We start from the raw sequence: 13,812 nt of genomic DNA, 5'->3' as shown, positions 1-13,812 counted from the left end.
AAGACAACGCTCACACTGCATTGTCTGTCAAGTCGTTTCTAGCCAAGTACATGTTCTGTTCCCCAAAGTCAAATCTGCATTAAAAGGAACACGATTTCCAGTCCGTTGAAACTGTGAAAGAAAAAACGGGAACGCGTCATGCAGGAGCTCACAGAAAAAGACTTCCAGCACTGTTTCGAACAATGGTAAATTCGCATGGAGCGTTGTAGGGATTGGGGAGGGGTGTATATTGAAGGTGATAATAACTAAATATGTTTAAATTTAAAATAAAATGTTTTACAGCAATAGTCTCGTTATTTAATAGCCACACCTCGTATATTGATTGCATCAAATCAGTTCACATGTGTTCAAAAGTCACATGCGAGAAATGCTGACAAAGTGAAAAGAAATGATGTTCAAGAAAAAGCAAACCAACTTTGATTTGTTCTACGAAATAAACCTGTTCTCCAACAAAAAAATAAATAACATAATGTAACAAGCAGATGGTAAACATTGGCTTGTTCCAAAACAAAAAAGGCAGAAAAATCAGAATTACAATTTCCTTGAACTTATTCTATCACTTGCAGATCTCTAACATCCCACGCAGCACATCAGATTTTAGAACAGAATATTTTGTGCAAAGTTCTGAAGATGGATGAATAAGCTATACTGTGCAATATTTGATCCAATACATCACATATCCAAGTATAAGGTCATACTTTATTTCATTTTCTGCGTTACTAGTATTTCATTGAAACTCTATTTCCCATAGGATTGTATCCGGCTTTGATGTTACATCAAAAAGAATGTTTATTTTTTTCTTTAGTCGAATTTTGTTGAAGCAAATTCACCATCCTCTCTATTTTCCGGTTGAATTAAATTTGCGTTTCTTTCGTGTGTCAGGAGATTCAGGTCAAAAAAACAGTTGCATTTAAAATATTTACTTGTTTCTTATTCTTTGTTGGAGTGATAGTCCATGATGGGTTCCTCCTCAAATTGCTCCCGCCGTTCCTGACTCCAAAACCTTTTCATTCCAAATTTCCTGATGTCTTGCACGTCGTCCAGCTATTGAGGTACATCACTACCTCTAATTCTTTCCTCTCTATACGAATACCAGCGTACAACTTCTTGACGGGAATGAGTTAAAATCCCATTTCAGCTGTTAAGTATCCCATTTTTGGGGGAAATTCCTAGTCAAAGTGGGGTATGGTTTTTCTTGACCAAAATTCTGGTCCTGTTATCTGAAACTGCTCCCCAAATTTCCCTTCTACTTCTATTATTTTTTTTTTTACTATGTTGACATTCATTTATTTCTATGCCATTGCTATCGAACAGCAACTGTCCATCACCTTGTCCAAGCCGTGTGTAACCTTGTCACCGCTCTTTAAAGCAATATCTGCTTGCCTCAAAGACCATTCTATGAGTGCGTTCCACTAAGCTTTCACAACGATCACGCTCACGACCGTGGTTTTTGCCTGTTCCACTTGCTTGCGAACGTTACAATCGAAAACTCAACTGGAATGGACTATGGGCGCGTTTTAACCGTTCATGTAAACATTACAAATGGCGACCTCGAAAATAAGTCAGAAGCTTGAAGAGGTTGTTTTTTTAATTTTAACCCCGTTTATAAGCAGTTATAATAAACTTTATTAATTATTGGTAAAGTTGACATATTAAAAATATATATATAATTCAATTTTGTATATTACATTTTAGTGGAGTATTTATAAAATTTACGTTTAAATAAAATTAAAATGTCTTTTGTGGCAACAGTAGGATATTTATTAAAGCAATGTAATAATACTTTAGAAAGTTCTTCATCTAGTTCGACGAAGAGTGGAATGCAATTTTACAAAATCGCAATAGTGAAAAGCGAAAACTTAGGCCAAAGTGTAATTGATCGTTATTCAGTGATTTAGTATGTAAAGGGATAAGTAATCGTTCATTTTATTAATTTTTTTAGACTTTCGAGAAACACATTCAATTATTTACGTGAGATAATACTTTCATTTACATGATATAATTTTTTCGGTCGCCATCTTTTCTATTAAAAATTGCGCCAAATTTCTGAACGCCCACTTCGACCCAGCTCTTAAGGTGGGGCGTTGTGAGCTTTGCGTGAGCGAAAATAATGACGTCATTAGTGACGTTTTTGCCATGACCACTAATACCGCGGTCGTCATGTGGAACGACTGAAGTTATATTTTGATCGTCGTGAGCGCTTAGTGGAACGCATCCTACTCGTTTGTCTACCCTCCTCGAACCTCTTTCTCTTTCAGAAGATAGGCGATTCTTTGTTTAATCGGATGATACTGTTGAGTTACTCGAGAGATGTCATTTTTTTTTGAAAAAGACTTGAACGATTTAAGTTCACAGCCAATTCTGATCTAGAAATAATATTATTTCATAGATCAAATTTCTTTATACTTGGGTTAAATTAGATTTGACACTCTCTTAGCTAGCTTACACTCCTACCGCCCATTGCTAAAACGATCCATCAAGAACATATTTACACCAATTTCTTCCCAAAATAATAAAATGCGCTCAGATGCAGGAAAGAGTAGTATAGTTACAAAAATTGACTAAATTCTCGATTTAGACAAAACAATTTACCATAATGGTTTTTTAATGAGAACAGCAATGGACTTTACAAATCCTGTTGGGCCAAGGGAAGACACTGCCCTTACTTGTATACTATATAATATATATACATCTATAATGTAAGGAGACATGAAAAGGAAAAAAAAAATGGCGTATTGGTTAGCGAGCGCACGGAGAGCGATGAATTACAACTATATGATAACGATAACGTTAGAACGTTTAGGAAATTTATGTACAGCCAACCCCTATCTAACCCAAACCAACTACATACTCGGAGAGAGAAATACATCTTGAAGAGGTAAGAGGGTTCTCTCCTCAAGATTACACCAGTTACAACAATAAATTACCATCTAATGGTAATCATTATTGGCTATTGGCTGAATTGCCGCCATCACTGATCGGCCATTTTATTCAAATCTTATTTTATTAAATAAAAATTATGTCTTCGAAGGTCCATATCTTCTAGATTATGCCTTAAACTACCATCAATAGGCTTCAAATGGTGAATATAATGGAATATAATAGTTGAACAGATTCTTTTTTTGGAACTAGCACATTTATTTCTTGGGAACTCACGCTATTTATAACTTCATTGATGTTACTGCCACAAAACTGAAAACTCTAACAACTTCTGACAGTTTCCAAAATTTTGGTTTAAAAATATAAACAATGAAAGAGTGTGTAAAGTAAAAAAAAAAAAAGAAAAAGAAATGTCCACTTTAAAGTTTCACAATCGATATTTATTAATATCGATAAAGGTGAATGATGTTATATTAATCTTTATGATAAAATACTCAATAAACATACATCGAATTTCGATTTTTCAGTCTTGTTTTGTTTTGTTTTTCGTTTGTTTCTTTTGACTGTGAAAAACGAAGATGTACGAGTCTCGTTCGTAAAAGAAATATTTCGTTCCCACAGCAAGCAGGAAAAGTTTGTGAAGTTAGTATAACTTCCATGTAGACTTGATGTCCGTGCAAAGTCAGAGAGATAGCACCACTGGCGCGTATCGAGGTTATGTTTAGTTAGTAGCATCTCTTGGAAGAACACACGCCAAGTTTCAGCCAGATCGGTCTATTTCTTTGTGTTTGGCATTCGTTTGAATCGAGGAAGTCGAGTTATTTTCAAAAAATGGACGAAAAAGAATTTCGTGTGTTGATTAAACACTACTTTATGAAAGGCAAAACGCCTCAGGAGACTAAAGAGAAGCTTGATAAACATTATGGTGACTCTGCACCTTCGATTAGAACAGTTTATAAGTGGTTTCAAAATTTTCGGAGTGGCCATATGGGCACAAGTGACGCTGAACGTTCTGGACGCCCTGTTGAGGTTACTACTCCAGAAATCATTGATAAAATCCATGATATGGTGATGGATGACAGAAGAGTGAAGGTGCGTGCGATTGCTAGTGCTGTGGGCATCTCGAATGAACGGGTACATAATATTTTGCATCAACATTTGGACATGACAAAGCTATCCGCAAGATGGGTGCCGCGATTGCTCACGCTTGACCAAAAACGAAATCGTGTGAAGTGTTGCAAGGACGGTTTGCAGCTGTTCCAGAAGAATCCGCAGGACTTTAAGCGTCGTTTCGTCACTGTGGATGAAACATGGATACATCACTACACTCCTGAGACCAAAGAACAATCTAAACAATGGGTTACCAAAGGGGGAATCTGCGCCAAAAAAGGCGAAAACCGTTCCTTCGGCCGGAAAGATTATGGCGACTGTCTTTTGGGATTCGCAAGGAATAATCCTCATCGACTATCTGGAAAAGGGTAAAACTATTACAGGTGCATATTATCCATCGTTATTGGACCGTTTGAAAACCGAGCTGCAAGAAAAACGCCCACGATTGGCCCACAAAAAAATCCTTTTCCATCACGACAACGCACCAGCTCACCACACCTCAGCAGTTGTGGTCGCAAAATTAATGGAAATAGGGTTCCAACTCGTTTCACATCCCCCCCTATTCTCCAGACTTGGCTCCCTCGGACTACTATTTGTTCCCCAATATGAAGAAATGGCTGGCGGGAGAAAGATTTTATTCAAACGAGGAGGTGATTGCAGAAACGAATGGCTATTTTTCAGACTTGGACAAATCCTATTATTCGGAAGCGATCAACAAACTAGAGCAGCGTTGGACGAAGTGTATAAGCCTAAAAGGAGACTATGTTGAAAAATAAAAAAGGTTTACCCCAAAAAATTAAGTAGTTTTTATTTTTGCACGGACTTTTCAAACGACCCTCGTAAAATTGATGTAGATCAGCTGACAGAAATCGTTTTTGCCTGCACCGAGAATATGTGTATATCAACTATCATCTGATTTGGAGCTATCTTATTTTTTTTTTTTTTAAATATCGCGAGTAGAATGAGTCTTTTCCAGTTAACTCTGCGATGTTCAGGAAATAGCAATTACTATTTTGAAAACACACTAACGACTGTTATAACAATTGAATATTGTTAAATGTGATGAACATTGAATGTACTGGCAATAATCTAGATTGCAATTAAATGTTTCTTGATGCTTTCTATGATCAAAATTACATCTGAAAATACTGTAACGTACGCAATTCATTCTTTTACGAGTAATGCCAAAATGTAAAACGGAAATCCATAAAAATGAAAGAAAATAGGTCTTTTTCTTGAAAATTATTGAAAAAAATAAATACAAAAAATCTGAACTAGCTCTGATCTTCCATTTTTTAGACAAGCTGTTCACATGGCAACACACCAATTTAAATTTAAATTACTTTTTTTACAGACACACTTACATAAAATAGAATCCTGGGCCAAGAAGTGGCGGATTAAAAATAGAAATGAAAATGGTCTCGTTTATTCTCCGGCGGGGCTCCTGTCCACCTGTCCTCTTCAACAGCAGTCCTCTTCCTTGTACACAGATCTGGGTGCGCTATCTTGAGCATAGACAAAAGACTCACGTGGAACCCACAACACTAGACTTAAAAGATAAGCAATAAGGAAACGTGCGAAACTGCTTTACAGACTACTTGGACGACGCTCCAAATTACCCATTGAACTCAAACGCTTAATATACAACACTATCCTCAAACCTATGTGGACTTACGGACTAGAGCTGTGGGGTTCAGCCAAACCTACAAACCTAAGGACAGTACAAGACATTTCAGTCAAAACTACTGCTGATAGATAGTTGACGCTCCTTTCTACGGTGACTAACCTTACTCTTCACAACGACCTCAACATCCTCTTCATAGAGCAACTAGCCAAGACTAAATACCAGAAATTCCATACTACTCTCTCGACTAGCTTTAATCCTCTTGTACTGTCTCTCGCTTCCTCTGACATCCCTAACACTCCTCGCCGACTGAATCGCCAATGGCCCCGCGACTTCCTTGTAGTCTGAAGGCCTAAACGCCATTATTCTCCTATCTCTCCTCTCTCCTATAGAGAGCGCTACCGCTGGGTAGCTTCTCTTCTCCTGCTCTCCTCTCGCACCAGTTCATCACTCTCTCCTTATTTACTTATTACATACAATGTGTACAGACTGAAAAAACTTTTTTTCTGAAGCTCCCAACTGAAAATCCACACAATTTCAGCTGAAAAAAGAAGGTAAAGAAACTTGTGTTAGAAGACCATTTGATCTTTTTTGTTTTTTTTCTTTATTTCACACCAGAACATCTTCTTCTTCTTCTATTTATTTCTTTTGTTTGAATAAAAGAACAAGAACGGACAATTTAGGATTATGTTCCAGCGACCATTAGTGGGGCTAACATTCATCAGGAAACCACGTTCAGCGAAACTTGGAGGGAGGAAATGAAAAACTCTATAAGAAAATCTCTCTTAGCTACAGTATTAAGTTATCTTTACAACTTCAGACTTTTCCTTCTTTTTTTTTTTGGAGGCGGAGGGGAAAGATAGATTAAGTACAACTTTAAGTGGAAAAATTTACTCATTTCAGAGTTGAAGAAAAATAGAACCTCTTAAATACTGTGGGAAATTGGGTAAGTATCTGAGGCTGAAATCCAACTTCATCCTGTCAAGTAAATAATAATAATAATAATTATTATTATTATTATTTCATTTCTGACTCCTTATTAGGGAAATCACTTAGGGGGGTGGACTTTGCCACAACCCCTTATCTAAATTACTATCTATCTCTCGGAGTTAAATACTAGATCCAGATAATAACGGGCTGCACGCGGCGATTGGCTGTATTGATCTGCTTAATGGGCAGCACTCAGGAACTTTCGGACGATACGGACTGTATCTAGGAGGATTGCCTTCTGCGCCTCTACAACCAGATCAGTGGATAGGCCCAACTCATTGACAGCAGTCACCGTTGTTCTGGGCACGAGGCCACTCATGGAAAGTATTATAGGCGCAATCGTCGTTTTGTCCAGGTTGTACATTTCTCTTAGTTGGAAACTAAGGTCCTGGTACTTCCGGATCTTTTCGCCCCTGCTTTTCTGCATGTTATCATCATTGGGTATGGCGATATCGACGATATGTGCCACTCTAACTAGTATGTCCGGCTTGTTCTTAGCAACACTCCTATCCGTTACTATCTGAGTGTCCCAATATACTTTTGTGTGCGCATTCAGCAGCAGCGTCGGCGGGTTATATTTATAATATGGCACTTCTGTCTTCAGCAGCCCAAACTTTGAGCAAAGTGCTTTATGGATAATTTTAGCCACATTATTGTGCCTGAAAAGTTATTATTATTATTATTATTATTTTTATGATTTAAGGCGCGTCAACATCTATGGTTATTGGCGCTCGGAGCTTTTCCCAGTGCACTGCCGGCCTCCGGACAGTGTTCTCTCTTTACAGACAACACTGTCCATCACCGGACAGTGAGCTGTAGGAAGCTCCTAGGAAGAAAAAATCTAAGGGTCAGCAGCTGGATTCGAACCCGGGACCTCCGCGTGGGAGTCCAGTATGCTATGTATTATTATTATTATTATTATTATTATTATTATTATGTTATAAGTGAGGAACTCCTTCATAAAGGTACCATGCAAGCAGTTATGTGGGATTCCTACCCTCTAAAAAACCTCACTTCCTCGATTTCCTTGATGGACCCAGCCCGGGACCGTTTATCACATTACTTCAGGCTGGACCAGGAACCCACTATACCCTCCGTCATTTTTCCATCATTTCAGCTGAAGTATTCCTCTTCAGCTTTCCTCTTTTACAAAAATATCGCAGACAGTCTTGTCCACCTTAGTCCAATTGGACCTCTCGGCTAACATTTTGCCCACGATATTCTCTGGGGGTAATGCTCCTCCCTATCTCCAACTCCAGTTGCATTCTTTCTTCGTCCCATCTCTTACACCTCTGTGTGCCTTGCATCGTCCTGAAGCTCCTCACAATAAACACAGCAAGGACTCTCTACTTTTCTCATGGTGTACAGATACTGTCTGAAGGAGCCATGACCTGTTAGAAACCGAGTCAAGTAGAGATTTACTTGACCATGTTTCCTTTCATACCATCCCGCAATCCTAGGAATCAACACTCTTGTCCATGCTGCCTTATTACAGGACTCCCATTCGTCTTGCCTCCATTTTAATTAGCCATCGGTTTTCTCCTGTTCTTTCATATTTGGTCTTTCGCTTCTGAGCGAGGAGGTAGATCGGGATAACCCTGGCCACTACCATAATTGCTTCTTCCGAAACTGTTCGGTAAGCGGAAGCTACCCGAAGGACCCCTCTTCGTTGCACTGCAGACAAGTCTCTTCCGGTAATTCGTAAGTATGCTTAGCCTGTCTGCCCATACTTCCGCCCCATACAGTGTAATGGACTGCACCACTGACATTAGCAGCTTCCTTTTGCAAGGTTGCGGCCCGTTGCAGTTAGCCATTAGCCGGCTTAATGCTGCTGACATTTTAGCGGCCTTCTCCACGCTTCCCTTAATTTGCTCAAAAAATTTGAGCTTGGTATCCAATGTCACTCCTCGGCATAGCCCACCAGGAAAGTGTCAAGTAAATAATAATAATAATAATAATAATAGTAATAATAATAATAATAATAATAATAATAATAATAATAATAATAATAATAATTTTTTTTTTAAAGAGGGGTGAAATGCATCTTACGCACATTGTGCCGGACTCCCTCGCGGCCTACCGGCTAAAACACCCCCCTACTGCCAGGCCTAGCCTGTATTCGCTTGTGCAGCACTACTTCAGGCTAGGCTCCAGTTCCTTACCCCCTAGGGGTTATCCTCCTCTCCATCTAGATCTCGCCTTTTGAGGGTTAGTACTTCCCTTGTGAAAATTGCCACAGCATTCCACTGCACCCTGCCAGAGAGCATTATGCTTTGGAAGCGTTCGGGAACCCATTCGCCAACTCTTCCTTCCAAATCCCTTCTGGCACGACCCCATCTTTCGCACTCAAAGAATGTGTGACGGGCGTCGTCTCTCATACCTGCACAGTGTGGACAATTTCCCTCCGATCGCTTCCCTATCTTCCGGAAAAACTCCCGGAAGTAACCGTGCCCGCTGAGGAGCTGGGTGAGGTAGTAATCCACCTCCCCCAAAACCTCTACCGACCCAGCTTCTGATGTCTGGGAGCAGGACTGCCGTCCACCTGCCCCGCGTTTCCTCCGTCCACGCAGCTTGCCATACAGCCATAGTGCGCTCTCGCTCTTCTCGGGCGGCTGCTGCCCTATCAGCTTCCCATCTTCTTTCGAAGAGCCGTTTTCTTTCACTAGCTAGCAGCGCAACGGGGATGACTCCCGCGATGACCAAAATGGCTGGTTCAGAAACTGTTCGGTAGGCAGAGGCAATCCGCAACGCGCCAACTAATAATAATAATAATAATAATAATAATTAGCTTCTTAGAGGGAAGGGATTAACTATGAGGTTAGCATACTGGACTCCCACGCGAAGGTCCCGGGTTCGAATCCAGCAGCTGACCCTTAGATTTTCTCTTCCTAGGAGCTTCTTTCAGCTCACTGTCCGGTGATGGACAGTGTTGTCTGTAACGAGAGAACGGAGCTTTTTTCAGTGCACTGAAAAAAGCTCCGGGCGCCAATAACCTAAGATGTTGACGCGCCTTAAATCATAAAAAAAAAAAAAAAAAAAAAAAAAAAAATCCATTTGGTAAAATTATATTTTCACATCATTAAATTTGGTCCAGAACCCGGGAAAAACCTAAATAAATTGTCACAAATGAATTTGGGTGTTCAATTTCGCTAATACATACCTTATAATTAGATCTGTATTGTATAGTTTTATTTAACACGGTTTCCAAACAAGAAAAATCATTTCCTGAACAGAAGTGTGTAAATAAGTAAGATATTACAGAATCATTCCTCTATCGTTAATCTTAAATCCAAGTATATAGTAAGAATACTTTTAAACCTACTCTTAGCCAATCTATTACAATAACAAGACACGAAATAATTAACGACTCCCTCTACATTTTATAGTACATTGCTATGTCTTAATTCATGATGTACCTTATCAAAGGTGTCTCCTAAGCATTTTGTTCATTCAACTAATTTCCCTTCATTTTTATGTGTGCGACAACATAGGTTGTTGGCGCTAAGAGCTCTTATCAGTGCACTTCTGGCCTCTTAATTTGTCACAGACAACATTGTCCATCACTGGAAGCTCTTAAGGAGAGGAAATCGATGGGTCATAGCACAGAACCCAGGATCTCAACGCTGTAATCCAGCATAGACTAACCTCTGGGCTAACCCCATTGTTCTTTCTACTTATTTTCAGTATTAAAATTGTAGGATTTAGGCACACAGAAAGCGGTCTTTCGCGGCGGGCAACAATATCCGACCGAGGCGGTCAGGCGGTCTAGTTGTAATACACAATGTTGCATCATCACTGTCAAACAGAACGCGGTCTAGTCTTTCTCGCGACGACAAGCGTCCTGGTAGATACAAAATTACAGATTTCAATGTGACTGCCTTGCCACCTAGTATTATGAAATAAAGATTCCAATGTTAAGAAACTTTATTACTCATTTTTTATTTCATTCTCGCGACATACGAAAATACTAGAAGAACCTATCTTCATGTGACTCCAGTTCGATACATAAGCGGTGGTATTCCCCTAATTGTTCTCTCTTCTTATTGATTTTATGCACCCAACTTCGTCTTTTCTTCTTTTTGCTTTGCAAAGCTAATAGCAGAAGGAGTTGCTCTTCGTCCGAGCTCAAACTCCAATATATAAAAATTAAAACAAAGAACAAGAAAACGCACTACTACTTCTCAAGAAGAAAGCTACCAAACTGGATCGTTCAAACAAAGATATTGCGTCCTGTGTGACGTCCCCATATCGCAGACCGCAGCGACGACCGAGCTGGATCGTTGCCCACCTCGAGAGGCCGCTTTCTGTATGTCCAAGGCCTGATAGTTCAGTCTTAGTATTTTATTAAAAATTAAAATAATAAATAAGGGAAGGAATTGGCTAAGTGTTTAGCCCAAACTAGATTACAACGCGGAGATCATGGGTTCACATCCATATTACATAACCATATTTCTTTAACAGAAAGAGAAAATCAAAAAAAAATGTTGACTTAGCACTAAAACAGAAAAGCCCCCTACTTTTCGTAAAATCATAAAATATCCACCAACTTGGCATTTAGTTCAAGGAACAATGGATGACAGACCTTTTGAATCAACTCATCCCTAATTATGTTCTAACTTTGTAGCTTTTAATATAGCTACCATTGTTAACAAATACAATAAACAAATGAGATAAGAGATTAAAATTACATAAAAGACTAACAAGATAGACTAATATCCTGTGTAACACAGGTTTTGTGCGTTGTTCCATTTGATTCAAACGATTTTTGTGTTTTAATATCGTAGTAGGTTCACTTCTAAAAATAGAGACCATTATTTCATTTAAAGGCAAAGATAAATAGATAACTACAGAAAGATTTTCTGGGATGGTTACCCAGAGTGCACCAGCGAACCCAAAGAAGTTAATTACAAAGCTCTACTTGTAGAATATCTAGTTCTTATTTTAGTAATAACTATTTTAGAAGTAATGAAGTTGCATAATTAGTGAAGCAAACGAAGTAATGAACCACAGCCTAAATCACCTGGAGAAAGTTCTAATGATTGGTGATTTGATTTAGATGCTCTCCAAATTACTTTGTTTAAATTCAAACTTTCCAATATAATTTCTCCAATATAGTTAGGTAATACGAGATGTGGCTATTAAATAACGAGACTATTGCTGTAAAACATTTTATATTAAATTTATACATATTTAGTTATTATCACCTTCAATATACCCCCCTCCTCTATCCCTAAAACGCTCCATGCGAATTTATCATTGTTCGAAACAGTGCTGGAAGTCTTTTTCTGTCAGCTCCTGCATGACGCGTGCCGCTTTTTCTTTCACAGCTTCAATGGACTGAAATCGTGTTCCTTTTAATGTAGATTTGACTTTGGGGAAAAGATCTAAAGTCTCATGGGGGCCAGATCAGGCGAATAAGGCGGATGGCCTAAAACTGGGATGTTTTACTTGGCTAGAAACGTATTGACAGACAATGCAGTGTGAGCGTTGTCTTGATGGAGAACCCCGTGACTTGTTCTTCCACAAATCGGGTCGTTTTTTCCTAACTCTTTCACGGAGTTGAGCAAGCACCTCACCGGTAGTAATGTTGATTCATTATAATCGATATTTTCATCCGTTTTGGATGTGGAAGGGCGACCCGGGCGGTCATCATCATCGGCGTCTTCTCGGCCATCTAGGAACCACTCAAAAACCACTCAAAAACTCACGCACGTGATTAACACTCATCGCCATAAACTTCTTTTAATAAAAGATAAGTTTCAGTAGTGGTTTTACCAAGTTTTGATGTGAAATTTCACGACAATTCGTTGTTCTAAAACAACACTTATCATGTTTTCGGCAAAACGAAACTAACACCTCTTACACAAACGACGGTTCCGGTCAGACAGATTTCTCTACAAACACTTGGGATGCTGCAATCGAAAGAGAGAAGGCTTTACGCTGCACAGCTGTCGGTCGCTGGGATTTGGCGCATGCATAGTTCTTCTGTAGCAGCATCAGTCTCGTTATTTAATAGCCACAACTCGTAAGACGAACATTCAATGTTCTATTGATACAACTTATCGCAAATAATACAGTTATGAAATTTATTGTAGAAATACAACTAATCTATCTTGGCTGGTCTAATTTGTAAGTATAATAACTGACCAAGGTTATCAAAAAAATAGAATGAAGGTTTTGCACAAAATAATCAGATATGTGTGCTATAGTTTTTGCAAGACGTTTTTAGGTTAACTTAGTGAAAGAGAATTAAAATCAATAATAAAATATCGGAATTTGGTAGGCACGTAATTTAATCAAAATAACGCAATTTTTTTTTTATTATTGTCATAGCATACAAATGGCTAACTTGATTCTGGAGGAACCATCCATTGATGTACGCTCTAGCGACAGAACAGTTCAGTTACCCAAGAATAACTCTATTCTGTTTTCTAGCTACTAATAATCGGGTAACAGTTTGGGCAGAAAGGTGTGCAGACGGTTTGACGCCTAAAAATTCAGCTTTTACAAATTCACAGCCATATAGATTTAATATTGGCCATGTAGCAGAAGTTGTCAATATTGTTTTCCATTCAGTAATCGTCTTAGATGTGGAAAGCTGTTGTTAAAGGCTACATCCTTTAAGTCTATTGAATCTAGGTTCAGCCCGAGGATAATTAGTCTACTTTTGGAAGCGAAATTCCATTGAAGTAAACAGGCATGTACCTTTCCGTAGTGTGAATATCTTGAGCGATGATTTGTGACTGTTAGTTATTGATTCTCTATTTGCAGCATCACAGCCGTGTCAGAAGTGTCTGTTAGCGGAAGATTCACTGTAACGTGGACATATGAGATGATAGAATGGTGTTATCGTAAGCAAATGTTGCAGTTAGCATTATTGGCAATATGTCATATTGGACAGAGAGATGTACTCGGGTGATGCCAGGCCTTGATGTGATAGTTGATGGACATTCATGATCCTTTCTCTCGCTTAAGAAGTACCCATCAGTTAAATTCCATCCTAGACACTTGCGGCACAACTCTAGGATCACTCCATCTTATTATTTTATCCTTGAATACCTCTAAACGCAGTAACATCCTCCAACTTTGTGGATAAGCACTCCACTAAGGATAGTTAAGGATAGACGTCGTTAGATCACTCAATCTTCTACTTACTTCGCAGTCTTTTAACCCTCTAACCACAAGATGCGGGTCGGATCCGACCCGAG

General features: G+C 38.9%; 2 protein-coding genes across 6 annotated transcripts in view; one reads left to right on the top strand and one right to left on the bottom strand.

Annotated features, from left to right (window-relative positions):
• Positions 1–13,812, top strand: part of LOC141447239 (vascular endothelial growth factor receptor 1-like) — a 534,132-nt gene that overhangs the window by 338,788 nt on the left and 181,532 nt on the right. The gene's annotated exons all lie outside the window — the stretch shown is intronic.
• On the bottom strand, positions 6,783–8,442 carry LOC141446595 (uncharacterized). The gene is made up of 2 exons (XM_074113138.1): positions 8,372–8,442; positions 6,783–7,263 (listed from the first exon to the last, which is right to left on the bottom strand). The coding sequence occupies exons 1-2, from the start codon at positions 8,440–8,442 to the stop codon at positions 6,783–6,785; spliced, it is 552 nt and encodes a 183-aa protein (XP_073969239.1).

This window comes from Rhodnius prolixus, unplaced genomic scaffold (genome assembly GCF_049639745.1).
Source record: "Rhodnius prolixus isolate KJV_2025 unplaced genomic scaffold, Rpr scaffold_7, whole genome shotgun sequence".
Lineage (NCBI taxonomy): Eukaryota > Metazoa > Arthropoda > Insecta > Hemiptera > Reduviidae > Rhodnius > Rhodnius prolixus.
The sequence above is the reverse complement of the archived record's forward strand: the minus strand, read 5'-3'. Positions and strand labels throughout refer to the sequence as shown.

Excerpts from the sequence above, each read along its gene's own strand:
- LOC141446595 (XM_074113138.1), bottom strand. The coding sequence starts at position 8,442 with ATGTCAGCAGCATTAAGCCGGCTAATGGCTAACTGCAACGGGCCGCAA. Across the intron at positions 7,264-8,371 it reads TGCAAAAGGAAGCTGCTAAT|GCACAATAATGTGGCTAAAA; the intron begins GTCAGTGGTGCA and ends ATAACTTTTCAG.